The sequence below is a fragment of the Saccostrea cucullata genome, unplaced genomic scaffold (genome assembly GCF_032062105.1).
Source record: "Saccostrea cucullata isolate Sc308-1 unplaced genomic scaffold, CSIRO_AGI_Scuc_v1 ctg5705, whole genome shotgun sequence".
NCBI lineage: Eukaryota > Metazoa > Mollusca > Bivalvia > Ostreida > Ostreidae > Saccostrea > Saccostrea cuccullata.
Genome location: NW_026941186.1, coordinates 83898 through 97500, shown reverse-complemented (window position 1 = coordinate 97500; position 13603 = coordinate 83898). Strand labels below are relative to the sequence as shown.

The 13603-nt window shown below is 33.6% G+C and overlaps 1 protein-coding gene and 2 pseudogenes across 1 annotated transcript in view; 1 reads left to right on the top strand and 2 right to left on the bottom strand.

Moving 5' to 3' along the window:
- LOC134257366 (uncharacterized) overlaps positions 1 to 6876 on the bottom strand; it is a 14638-nt gene extending 7762 nt beyond the window's left edge. The window contains exons 1-4 of the mRNA XM_062739992.1: positions 6777 to 6876; positions 4543 to 4685; positions 3730 to 4030; positions 3194 to 3379 (exon numbers count right to left, since the gene is read on the bottom strand). Coding sequence (XP_062595976.1) covers positions 3194 to 3379; positions 3730 to 4030; positions 4543 to 4685; positions 6777 to 6786 — 640 coding nt within the window. The 5' untranslated portion in view covers positions 6787 to 6876. The remainder of the gene's footprint in view (positions 1 to 3193; positions 3380 to 3729; positions 4031 to 4542; positions 4686 to 6776) is intronic.
- Positions 1 to 13603, bottom strand: part of LOC134257363 (nuclear cap-binding protein subunit 2-like) — a 63492-nt pseudogene that overhangs the window by 10563 nt on the left and 39326 nt on the right.
- LOC134257365 (orexin/Hypocretin receptor type 1-like) lies at positions 11981 to 13360 on the top strand (annotated as a pseudogene).

Below are 13603 nucleotides of genomic sequence, written 5' to 3'. Positions count from 1 at the left end.
TTAAATATACAGTCAATTCTCGAATTATCGCCATTCGATTCATCGCCATTTTCACAATACCGCCATGATTTCCCAAGAACGTTTTTCCTGCTATATAAAATTCTCTTTATAACGCCAAATTCGCATACCGCCATCCGCCACCCTGTTTTCAAAACAAACGTCCATTTTTAAGTGTCAATTATCTCGATATACCGCCACAGGTGCGAGCGGTCAGTGAAGCGCGGCTAATTGGTTGACGCTATCCCTATCAAGAAGTTTTTTTTTCAATATCAGACGTGTCGATTTACATGTACATAAATGCACATGTACATGTCTTTATTTCATAACTGCACATTTTGTTTTAAAGAAATTGTACATAAAAAATACTTAAAGTATTTTAAAATTTAGAAAAATGTTTTGAATACATGTACAGTTAATTCTCGATAAACCGCCACCTTTTGTACTTTAGAAATCATGGCGGTATAACGAATTTGGCGATGAATTGAATTTTTAGGAAATAAGACGTAGAGTTATCGTTCTTAGAAATACCATTTAGCGTTTCTATTCTTATTATCACGTGTACATGTATATATAAACATATATCTAAATTTGAAAATACTTCAAGTAATTTTTTATGTACAATTTCGCTAAAACAAAATATTCAATTATGAAATTAAGACAAGTACATGTGTATGTATGTAAATCTGCACGTCTGATATTGAAGAAAAAAATGCTGGATCGATCGTCGTGATATATTGCCTATAGTACGTAAAATAAGTTCTTGAATGAATTCATTGTTTATGAAATCATTGTTAATGAAACGTTCACAATTTCTGACTTAAAATAATTTTTAAAGCAAACATTGCATTGTTTTTAAAAGCAGAGATTATCAAAATAATATCGTTATCGGCGTACTTTACAACGACCGCTTTCATGGCGAAGCCTTGACTTAATGATATTATTAAACAGAAAACAAAATTATTCTAACAATTCATGTTAAAATAATTGTTTACTTAATTGCATGTACCTTGACTGGCTTTGCATGCTTTACAACAGGGATAGCGTCAACCAATTAGCCGTGCTTCACTTACCACATACACCTGTGGCGGTATTATCGAGATAATTGACACTTAAAAATGGACGTTTGTTCTGAAAACAGGGTGGCGGATGGCGGTATGCGAATTTGGCGTTATAAAGAGAATTTTATATAGCAGGAAAAACGTTCTTGGGAAATCATGGCGGTATTGCGAAAATGGCGATGAATCGAATGGCGATAATTCGAGAATTGACTGTATATGTACTTATAGGAATAGAAACGCTTTATGGTATTTCCAAGAACGGTAACTCTACTTCTTGTTTCCTAAAATATGGGAAATTCAAATCATCGCCAAATTCGTTATACCGCCATGATTTCTAAATAACAAAAGGTGGCGGTTTATCGAGAATTAACTGTATTTAAAATAACTTGATAAAATTACGTTGAACAATTATTTATTTTATTTCATTTGAACAAGTTTTTATAAACGTCAAATATACACTGCGAGATTCTCTTCCGGTTTAGTGGCATGGAGTCCAGGATGAGCTGTCAAAGTGGAAAGGGGGCTAGGAAGGCCCGTAGTCGTCAAGCAGATTGAATTTTTCACATTAAATAAATAACAAAAATGCTCCGGAAACTGAATTAGTCGCGAGATTTTTCTGGCCAAGCCCAGATCTATTTGTTTAGGTGGGTCCCCCCAAAACACGTTGCAGTCCTGGGATTTTTTTTTTAGTTAAGGGTAGGAAAATTTTTTTCCGGATTTTTTTTTTTGACCGATTAAAACTTCAGGGTAGGAAAATTTTTTTCCGGATTTTTTTTTTTTTTTTTTTTGACCGATTAAAACTTCAGACTCCTGTGGATGTATCATCCATGCAAGTTTGGTCAACATAGGGCTTAAAGTTACTTGCAAATGAAACGTGCACAAAAAAATTTAACCTGTTCACTCAACCAGAAAATGTAGGTCAGATTCAGCATCCGAAGCAAGCCCGGTAGTGTGCATCCTTAGATGTATCATCCATGCAAGTTTGGTCAACATAGGGTTTATAGTTACTTGGAATTAAAACCTGCACCAAAAACTTTAAACTGTTCACTCAGCCTGAAAATTAAGGTCAGATTCAGCATCCAAAGGAAGCCCGGTAGTATGCATCCTTAGATGTATCATACATCCAAGTTTGGTCAACATAGCACTAATAGTTACTTGGAAAGGAAACCTGCACCAAAAACTTTAACCTGTTCACTCAACCGGAAAATGTAAGTCAGATTCAGCAACCGAAGCAAGCCTGGTAGTATCCATCCTTAGATGTATCATACATCCAAGTTTGGTCAACATAGGACTCATAGATACTTGGAAAGGAAACCTGCACCAAAAACTTTAAACTGTTCACTCAACCTGAAAATGTAGGTCAGATTCAGCATCCGAAGAAAACCTGGTAGTATGCATCCTTAGATGTATCATCCATGCAAGTTTGATCAACATAAGACTTATAGTTAATTGGAAATGAAACCTGCACCAAAAACTTTAAACTGTTCACTTAACCGGAAAATGTAGGTCAAATTCAGCATCCGAAGCAAGCCCGGTAGTATGCATCCTTAGATGTATCATCCGTGCAAGTTTGGTCAACATAGGGCTTATAGTTATTTGGAAATGAAATCTTCACCAAAAACTGCACCAAAAATGTTAACCTGCTCCAAAAAACATTTACATGGTCATTTCTTTGTTTAAACTGCAGCATCTGAATCTTGGACTGGTACAATGAAAGACACTAGAAGCATCTTCCATGCATGTCTAATCAATATAGGACATAGAAGTACTTAAAAAGAAAACTGCCCCAAAAAACTTAACCTTAACCTGGGACGCCGATGCAGACGCCGACACCGACGCCGAGGGTATCACATAAGCTCCCCCAACTTCGTTGAGGTGAGCTAAAAATGATTTTTAAGCTAGAGATATAGTTACAATTTCACCAACAAGGAGCAAATTCGTCTTTAATTACCGGTACATAAAAACAAAAATCCTGGTTACTCTTTGACCCCCTTTTCAAAATCAATAACCTAAATGTTAACCATTTCTCATGACTCCTTGTGATAATAAATTACCCATGACTCCCTGTGATAATAATTTACCCATGATTCCCCCTGATAATAATATACCCATGATTCCCCCTGACAATAATTTACCCATGACTTTGCAGAATGAGCTGAGGAATTCCTGGATTTCCTTGTTGTCTTTGTACCGCTCCATGGCTCTGACTGGATCTGTCTGGAATTGGTTGACAGCCTCCACATACCAGGGATCTCCAAGCTTTTTAAACAGCGCGTCGTTAGCCTCAATCTTCTTCATCAGGCCATCAGTCAACCACTCGTCTGTTTGATTACAAACAAGATCATACATTTCAGTAAAGTTTGTCTCATTTGGAAGAAGCTGAAACTGTTCTTATGTGTACCTGTCCTACTACATGTAAGAGCAATCATTAGTTACTCAACTGAGACTGAGAATGCCTGCATGTAATCTTTATCTTGTGGCAGCATTTACGTCAACACAACAAATCATTACAAATATTATGAAACATGTAAAGTAAGTAATGGATGCTAAATTCTTACTTCAGTAGAGTTATTGAGTGTACACAGCTAACCAAATCTTTGTTATTTGTTACACTTTGATAAATCTTACCTTTGTTTTGTGCTATTTTCTGACCCTCTGCAGTCAATCTTACCTTTGCTTTGTGCTATTTTCTGAGCCTCTGCAGACAATGTTTGTTGAACCTCTGGGATTTCACGACTTTCACTGGTAGACTTCTTGGTTATATACGGAAGGTCAGATGAACTCTTGGCACCTGATCTGGAGGGAGATGAACTCTTTGCCTTTGAGTCTGACTTAGAAGAACTGTTTCCTCCAAATAAAAATCCTTTCTTGAACCCCCCAAAACTGGCTGAAGAAGATTCTGAGGGTGTACTGATCACATTTTTCTCGGCTGATTTTACCTTTGGAGTATCTGATGATTTTTCCTTTGGTTTCTACAAAAATAAAAATCCATATTTTTCTTTAATTTAGAAGTTGATGTTTTATAATTTCTAGTATTCAGCTTAGTTTTTGTATCTATAAATGGTGTAAATCTCAATCAAATCAAGTCAATTAATGAAAAATAAGATGCAAATTAGAACAAATTGCCACAAACTAGTTAGTGAAATTCCTTCCTTCAAATTTTTAGATTTCTTTATCTCAGTTTCCTAAGCTATTAACTTACCTGTAACTTTCAATAAAGGGAGTCTTTACAGGGCTTAACCCTATAGCTATTACTTAACCCAAATAAATAATCTTTTTATCAAAATTAACAGACTGGGACTAAAATAAAATATTGTTTGTTAAAAATTTAAGGTCAGCAACTGCAAGCAAAGGATTTTTTTTTAGGTTGGTCCTGATTGTCAATGAGAATGTTACATGTACATGTAAATCATTTCCACATCTTCCAGTTTATAATTCTATGGTAGATGAAATGTCCATTACCGGTATATATACAATCCCTTACCTCAGTACCCTGACCCTTCTGTGGAACTGCTCCCCTGGGGCTGGGGTCAACAGACTGTTTACTCTGCAAACTATTAACCTTTGACCTGATGACCTCTGCCTGTTGTAAGATTTCTGACATATCCTCCAATGGAGGAACTTCAGCTGTAAGTAAACAAAATAAATCACATTAAGCCATCTTAAGAATATAAATGTTTGTTTGACCTCTCTCTACTCAGGGTAAGAATAATTGGATCAAAAGGTAAGTTAGGAAATTTTTTTCTGAAAAATATCAACAATTTTTTAAAGATGGCCTTATTCAACACATGTTTAAAAGCCGGAATTATAAATACTATGATTACTTATCAATTACCTTGTTCACCTTTTCTATGAGATGTTTTACAAGGATACCTTATTTAAAATATTTATATTTGTTACTTATTCATATTTTATATTTGCCTGATTATGACTTTTAATGTGTGAAATGTTCCTTTTTCATACATTTATACAACAGTAAACTTGAATGCCATCGACCCTTTATGATGTCACTGAGACATTAAATTACGTCAAATGTTTATGACATTCAAGGAACCTGTATTTGTGTGGTGATATTATGAATTGATTTCAGTGGTGTTACGACTTTTGTAAAGGAAAACATTTGCAACTGTACATATTTATGAATTAATTATCATGTAAACCTAAACTTGTTTTCTTTGTTATTCCATTCAAGAAGTAGGCCTAAATGTTTTGTTTGACTGTTGTATTCAGCCCCCAAACTTTTAGTCTAAGACTCATTTTCAAGTGAAGACAGACATTTTCATTAATATTTACAGGGGATTTGAAGTTTAAAATGATCAATGCATCAAGGTCCTATTTTCTGCATATTATGAAAAAAATATGTCATTTTAAAAAAAGTATTAAATTGATATAGAACCTGATTAAAGCAACTTCGGGTAGGTAAAAAAAAATCTAATTATGTCCCCCTTTAAAGAAGGGAGGGCTTATTGCTTTGCTGCTGCCTGTTGGTTTGTCAGTCTTCTTAGTTTCTGTACATTTCCTTTACAACTATTGCACATATCGAAATGAAATTTGGTATACAGATATACCAGATTAATATTTAGGTCAAGTTCTGTTTTGGGTACGATCGCGCCAAGGAGTTTTGCCCCTTGGACTTAGAAAAAACCAATTATTTGCAGTTTCCGTTCATTTCCTTTACAACTGTTGCACATATTGAAATGAAAATTGGTATACAGATATACCAGATTAATATTTAGGTCAAGTTCTGTTTTGGGTATGATCGCCCCAAGGAGTTTTGCCCCTTGGACTTAGAAAAAAACAATTATTTGCAGTTTCCGTTCATTTCCTTCAGAGCTGTTGCAAATACTGAAAGAAATTTATTTTAAAGAATTATCAGATAAATATCTGGGTTGAGGTCAAGATCTAGTAAATGTTTTAAGACTTACTTTCTGGTGCTAGTTCCATTATCATGATTATGACGTCATTATATATATATATATATAATCACTCTCAACTTTTTTTTCCCATACTTTAATTACGACACTAATAGAATTAATATTTAGAAAATAATGTATTTTCATGGAATTCAATTTGAAATCACATGAAAAGTAGTCCTGACACCTATATTAAATCTGACATTTTTGAAAAGAAGAGGCCAAGAATATACAAATTACTGTTTTCAATAAGACTGTAGGCAATCTGCATTATTTCTATGTCTGAAATGGAAAAAACTCTCACATTCATGGCTGGTTTTCTTAACTATTAATTGAAAATGACAGTTTAAAATATGATTTTTCATCTTGTTTATCTACAATTTATGCCCTGAAGCACCAAATTTGACCAAGTTAAAGTTATCATGGTTATAAAGCATCATTTAAGGAATTTATTTCTCAAATTTGATAAATCTGTAGGCATCTTTCATTCAGTAGATCTTACCTTAAGTTTGTTTTGGGTACGTTCACACCATTTATGACGAAGTTATGCCCTTTTGGACTCTTAAAAAATTACAATTTGGGGGGAGGGGGCATAAGTGTTTTACATACATCTCTTGTGTAAGAAGTTTAATTTAGAAGAGTCTATCTGAAAATAGCTGCTTTGGGTAGGTAAATAAAGCAATTAAACCTTTAAATAAATCAGACATGTCTGTTTAAATATGTTATTTATTACAATGAAACTAAGACGCTACTAAACGCAAAATGGAAAGGTTATTTCTAGCCGAACAACAGCATAATACATTACCATCGTCCATGATTTCATGTGATAAGAACCATAGAATGATTCCTGGAATGTAATAGAGAAAATTCGAATGTATTCATATGTTTATCAAATAAAGGAATCTCGATCCCGATGATATTTAGACAATCTGCAAAAAAGTGTATGCGCTTGTATAGATTATATAGGGACTATAAATTATTAAATGAGCTTGATAATAAATCTATTCATTTTGAAATGAATAAATATTAATTAATTTAAGGATCAAACAATTAAAATATATATAAAAAATCGAAAAAAAAAATGTAATTCCATATACAGTGCAGCTAACTTTTGTTACATAAACCAGCATCAGCATAAGCATATGTAGCATCAGGATAGAGCTAGCATCAACATTAAAAAAAACAGCATTACCAAGATCAGCATCAGCAAGCTAGGATAGAACTAACAATGGCCTATTTTAAAACAGATTCAACTTTAGGCAGCTCCCTGAATTGAACAATAAACAAACAAACATACACACTGACACACACACATGAGCTCAATGGGCTTTCGTTATTTTTTATAGTGAATATTTTCTCAAGTTAAACATTTTTATTTCTTAGTTTATACAAATAAGTTATGTTTTACAAGCGCATATATATAGAAAGAGAGAGAGAGAAAGGTGTCTGGACCAACCCTCAGAAATTTGTAAAGTTATAAAATGTACAGAACTAAAACAACTGAGAGTTATTTAATGTATAATAAATTAAACCAACTAAAAGGGCCATTGGACCCCCCCCCCCCCCAAAAAAAAAAAAAAAAAAGACAAAGGAAAAAAAAAACAACCAACAATTTGTTAAATTGAATCTAATTTATGATGCGGAATTCAGAAATATTTTGGGAGCTAGGTCATTAAGTTCTGGTTTGTGCAAAATTGACTTCCGTAGCTTGCCATTATATAATTTTGCACACAGAAGAAAATTTCAAATTTAAAGTGGCTGCATGCATCTCAAAATATTTTTCAGAAGCACGAGAGTGAGACTTTATAATAAACACTTTGTTTAATATACATGTAAATTTCTGTTTCTGAGAAGTAGGAAACACACACTAAGATCGGCGGAATCTCCCGTTGTAGCTGTTACAAAAGAGACAGATCTGAGATTTTGTTCAAAATTCGCCGAAAAGCAGCTAGTAATACGGTAAGAAAAATATTCTATATTATACATGTATCTAAAATAAAACAAAGCCATAAAAGTGTGTAAACCTCTTCAATTATTTATAACAAAGTCTATCATGAATGACAGTTTCGAAGATTTATTCAAGAAGGAAAGTGGTGCCAAGCATTTGAGAATGTCATAATAAATATTAACGAATACCGAACCAAAATTTTTAGATGGCATTCATTTTAACAACTTCTTTTATATTGCTCTTAATATTTGAATTCATGGCGTTTATTTTAACAACTTTGTTTATTTCAATTTGTTGTTTTAGATTTGAATTCTCGTATAGTTTTAGCTTGTAAAATTAGTATGAAATTTAATCTTTGGGATATCTGGTTTTGTATTGAATTTTGAAAAAGATATCAATTGTAGATAAAAGGATATCACTGTAAAAAAAGTCTATAGATCCTAAACACAAAAACAAAGACAAAAATGTTTTACTTTTTTGTTTCACTTTTAGGTTTAACCATGGCTTATTTCTTAACACATTTAACTCTAGGTGTCAAGCTCAACATGTTCAGTTCAACAACTTTGGATAAAAATCAATAGTTAAAATAATAAACTATAACACGAAAACAGACATAATTAGGAAAAAAAAAACATATTAAGTAATTTTCCTATAAATTGATAAGCACTAAATTACTGTATGTACAGTGTATACTTAAAAAAGTGGGCTTCATATTTCAGCAGCTTTGGCGGGAACAACAACTTAAGGTTTCGTCAAAGGTCAACATATCCAAAAAACTTATTTTTACAATAGCCCAAAAATATGTGATGTATTAAGTTAAAACTTTTACAGTTTATAAATTTTTCAGGGTGATTAACAGATAGAAAGTATCACTTGATAAAAAAAATACTTGGAATAATAGTTAATTGAGAAAAAAAATCTTCTTAGAATGCACATATTAAAAAAATACACCTAATTAATTCCGTTCTCTTAGCCATCACTGCAGAAACAAAATATTATGTTTATCAATGAAGGGCAAGTTGGACTTGGATAGCCACTTTCCAGTGGCTGGAAAGTTGTTTTATCTTACTATTGGACCCTATGGGAATTTGATGAAAAAGCGCCAAATTATCACATTTTTCCGTATTTTTTGAATTTCTGCGCTAGGGATTTCTTTTTCATTCGAGTAAATGAAAGTTAATGTAAAAAGTCACCAAGATAAGAAATTTTTGAAAAATTAACCATATAGGTTGGTCTAGAAATTAATTCCTAAATTTATTTTTTCAAAGCCCAATACCTCTAAAATTGCCATATTACGGTAAAAATATATATCAATGCAGATAAATTATCGGCGCTTATGGTTTTTTCGCTAAAAAAAGAAATGTTTAGATTGCTAGTATGATTCTCTGAAAATGTTCAAATGTTTACACATGATGCACGACACACGACGCACGACGACGGACGAAAACGGATAGCAATAGTTCACCTGAGTTACTAAGGTGACCTAACAAAAATCCAATATGAGGAGATGATTAAAAAAGCTGACAAGTAGAAAAAGTCCGTGTAAGGTACGAGATAAAATGGAAAAAAAATAATCTCATTACAGCTGGGATATCTAATAAAAGGTGTTGTAAGAATAATTAATGTCTAATAATAAATGCCCTAAATTATACTTTCTCCAGTCCAAGAGACGAACAAAATTGTCAAATCGATATACACTGTACAATGTAATTCTAAAGAGCTAATTAGATGTTCTTAGAAGTTAGCAGATAAAGAGGGAAGTAGCAAAGCTTTCAGGGAGTTTGTGAACTTAAATATGGAGGGTAAAGGACATATGGCATATGAAATTAAGAAACTTATTCAAGCGGAGATATAAGAATAATAGAATCATTCATAACTACAAGGAAGGAAATGAAGATAACGAACAGTATTCAATATCAAAGTCCATAAAACAATACAAAATAAGAGTACAGCAAACACAGACCCCCAAAGCGTCAGAGGTGGGATCAGGTGCCATGGAGGAGTGAGCATCCCCTGCTGACCGGTCACACTCTCCGTGTGCTCCTTGTCATTATCAGGAAATAACGGGAAAATCCATCGTCAATTCAATTCAGTGTATAAGTATTTGATTAACAATTGGTATGAAAAACGTCAGTCAGCATTTGACTCAATGATAAATTGTATCTGATGACAAGATCATTATATCGACCATAAACTTACGAAATGATACTTTAAACGAGACTGTTGATATTCTTGTTTCATCAAGTTGCTTGTCAATAATTTACCTCGTTTTAGAAATTTTTCATACGTAGAGCATACTCTTGCGTATCGAATGGACTGAGATATATATACTCCGAATGCAGGTGATGAAGGTATATTGCTGCATAAGTAAGGGAAGTTGATCATGACGAAGAAAAGTTAAAGTCATCACGTTTATCATATAGTTTGGTTGTTAGATTTCCATTATAGTGTCTTTTTCAAGGAAAATATCCAAGTATGAAATAGAAGTGTCGGACTCTGTGGTATCTTTTATCTCAAGCTCACCAAGATATAATATCGAATCGACGTAGGAATGGAAATTACCATTATGAATTGAGAATAAGTCATCGATATATCTCAATGTCGAGTTGAAGGCCAAGCAAGTGTTTTCCTCTTTTCACGCATAAGATTTTTTTCATAAATTCTGCTTCATATGAATTTAAAAATAAGTCTGCTTATAACAGAGCGCAATTTGTACCCATGGGTATTCCAATGGATTGTTAGAATACCTGGTCTCCAAAAACCATATATATATTGTCAATCAGAAACTCAAACGAATGTGGGATAGACTAGTGAAATTCCTCTGAAGGTACAAGATTCAAATTCTAGTGCAAGGCTTTGCCGAGTCCTAGACCGTGAATCTTGGCCCCGGGAAGGAATTAATGATTATTTTCTACCAAAAATTTTGGCCTGTCACGAGTATGTAATTAATCTATATTGATTAATATGATAGAGATATAAAACAGGAAATAAAACTCATATCAATCCGAAAGCGTGCAAATTCAATTTACAAGACTCTTTCCGCGTTCTTAACATAAAGTGTCACTTAAAAAATCACCATACTAAAATATTTTAAAATGAAAAAAGTTTATTTTAATCAGTAAAATAAAAGCATTTTAAGTCTATGTGATATTTTTTAACATTGTTACAATTTCTTTATATAAAAGAGGAATGTTTACGTTATCATTCGCGGAGTATCAATATTAAATTACTTCTAAAGAAGAAATATTTCTGTTGATGTACTGTAAAATCAAATATTTTCAAGAAGTCAAATTTTCGTGGTTTTAGGAAAATTGTGAGGTCATTTGGATTTAATTTCGTGGACGAAGAATTGTTTAGTAGTAATATCTGTAATATATTGTAGTAGTAATATCGGTAATATATTGACAAGCAAGTTGATGAAACAAGAATATCATGATCAGCAGTCTAGATTAAAGTCTTCATTTTGTAAGTTGTATGGTCGATACAATGACCTTGTCAGTAAATGCAATTTATCTTTGAGTCAAATGCTGACTGACGTTTTTTATACTTATTGTTAGTTCATTATTTATACCATATTGACGACGGATTTCACCGTTATTTCCCGATCATGACAAGGACCACACGGCGGGTGTGACCGGTTAGCAGAGAATGCTCACTTCTCCGTGGCACCTGATCCCACTTCTGATATTTTGGGGGTCCGTATTTGCTTTGCTCCTATTTTGTATTGTTTTATGGACTTTGAGATTGAATACAATGTGTTACATGTAGCTCATTTCATATATTTCCTTCTTTTCATACCTTGAAAAAAAAATTCGAAATTTCACAGTATTCGCTGTATGTATCGCGGCGATTTAAAACATAAATTCCTGGATCTCCTTTTTGGAACTGTTTTAATACCTTTGAAATCACGATCGTGATAGTATATACTAGTGTAATAGTACTTATGAAAACATTTTTACTTTGTGAAATTAAAAAAAAAATTGGGTACATGAAAATATTATCTTTCTATTCTGAGTAATTATTATTTATTTATAATTTCAGGAGCTGGTATTTCGTGAAAAATGAACAGCATGGACTGTCAAACGAAACAGATTGACTGCAGTGCTGAGGAGTGTTTACCGGTATTTCTACTGAATACTTCTGATCTCATCGTTATACGCATGCTCGCCGTATTCAGCGTCATAGGCATCATAGGAAATGGAATTGTCATTTTTGTGTACACGAAGAAAAAGGATAAACTCACCTCTTCAGTTTTCATTCTTGGGTTAGCTGTGTACGACTTGTTGACCTGTTCTGTTATTATACCGTATACTGCGTGTATGATATACCTTTGGTTTATGATTCTGTACGACGCTCTGTGTAAAATTTACATATTTCTTCTGACCTTCAGCGTGCCCCTGTCTGCGTTTTTAATGGTGGCCATTGCTGTGGACCGTTATCTCTGCATCTGCCACCCATTCTTGCATCTTTTGAATAAAACTCGGGCCAGGGCTGTTATTGGCCTGTTGACAGTCTTGGCCTGTGTTCTGGGTACACTTAGCTGTGTTGACAGTCTTGGCCTGTGTTCTGGGTACACTTAGCTGTGTATCCTTTTCTGTGTAGATGTTTGCAGATTCATCCCCTTCGGAGTTTTCAGACTGCACTGAAGTGACAAACAGTATAGATGGTATCATTCACCAAACTATTTCGACACCGTATCAGCAGCAAGAATACACTAGTCAATGTAATTATCCAGGAACAATTGTGGGCATGGCTTACTTAATAACGTGGCAGAAAATCTATTCTTCGTTTTATTTGATATCCCTGATAATTGTGCTATTGCTTTATACTATGATCTATTATTCCGTCACCCGACGAAGATCCAAGAGAAGAAACCAAAAGGCTATGAATAACATAAGTCTTCAGGCCTTTCTCAAAGAGCCCAAAAAACAAAATGCCTCATCCCCAACTCCGCCATTTACTGCCCTGTCTGCTAACGACAACAACGAAAACGCCAAAGAACAAAAGATTTTGCAGGTGGAAAAAGGTGAAAATGGCGTCTCTTCTCGACCAGTAGAAAATGCAGACGAGACGTTGCCTCTGCAGCAGCAACAGGCCCATAAAAATCATCATCACTATATCAAAGATCACGATACAATAGCAAACATCAAGACAGCATTAATGTTATTTATTGTTGCCGTTGTCTTTATCATTGCCTTTTTCCCTACTTGGTTGATGGCACTTGGTGCCGTTACCCACAACAACATTGTTTTTTATATGTACTTTGTGTATAATGTTACTAATCCTATAATTTATGCCTTCATGAACCCAACGTTTAGAAGTGATATTAAAAAGATATGTCATTAGAGCCTAATATTTAGGTATATTTTTGGAGAAAATACGCATGTAGTACTCAATAGCATCTCTTATTGTGTGATGTCCTTGGAAGGTTGATATGAACTGATCCCGTATCTTTTAACCTTAAAAAAGACTTATGTTGGTTGTATTTTTGAAACATCTGTTGTCAGCATTATTTTGTGTGTAGAGAGACCTGTTTAGAGATGTTGTAGGGTATGTGATTTTTGTTGTTAATCATTTGAAACAAGTACAATAAGTTGAAAACAAAATATAAATTTCGGCATCGACGAAAGACATTTTTTCTGATACCAGTCATACTATAACATGTATATGAATAAACAGGATGT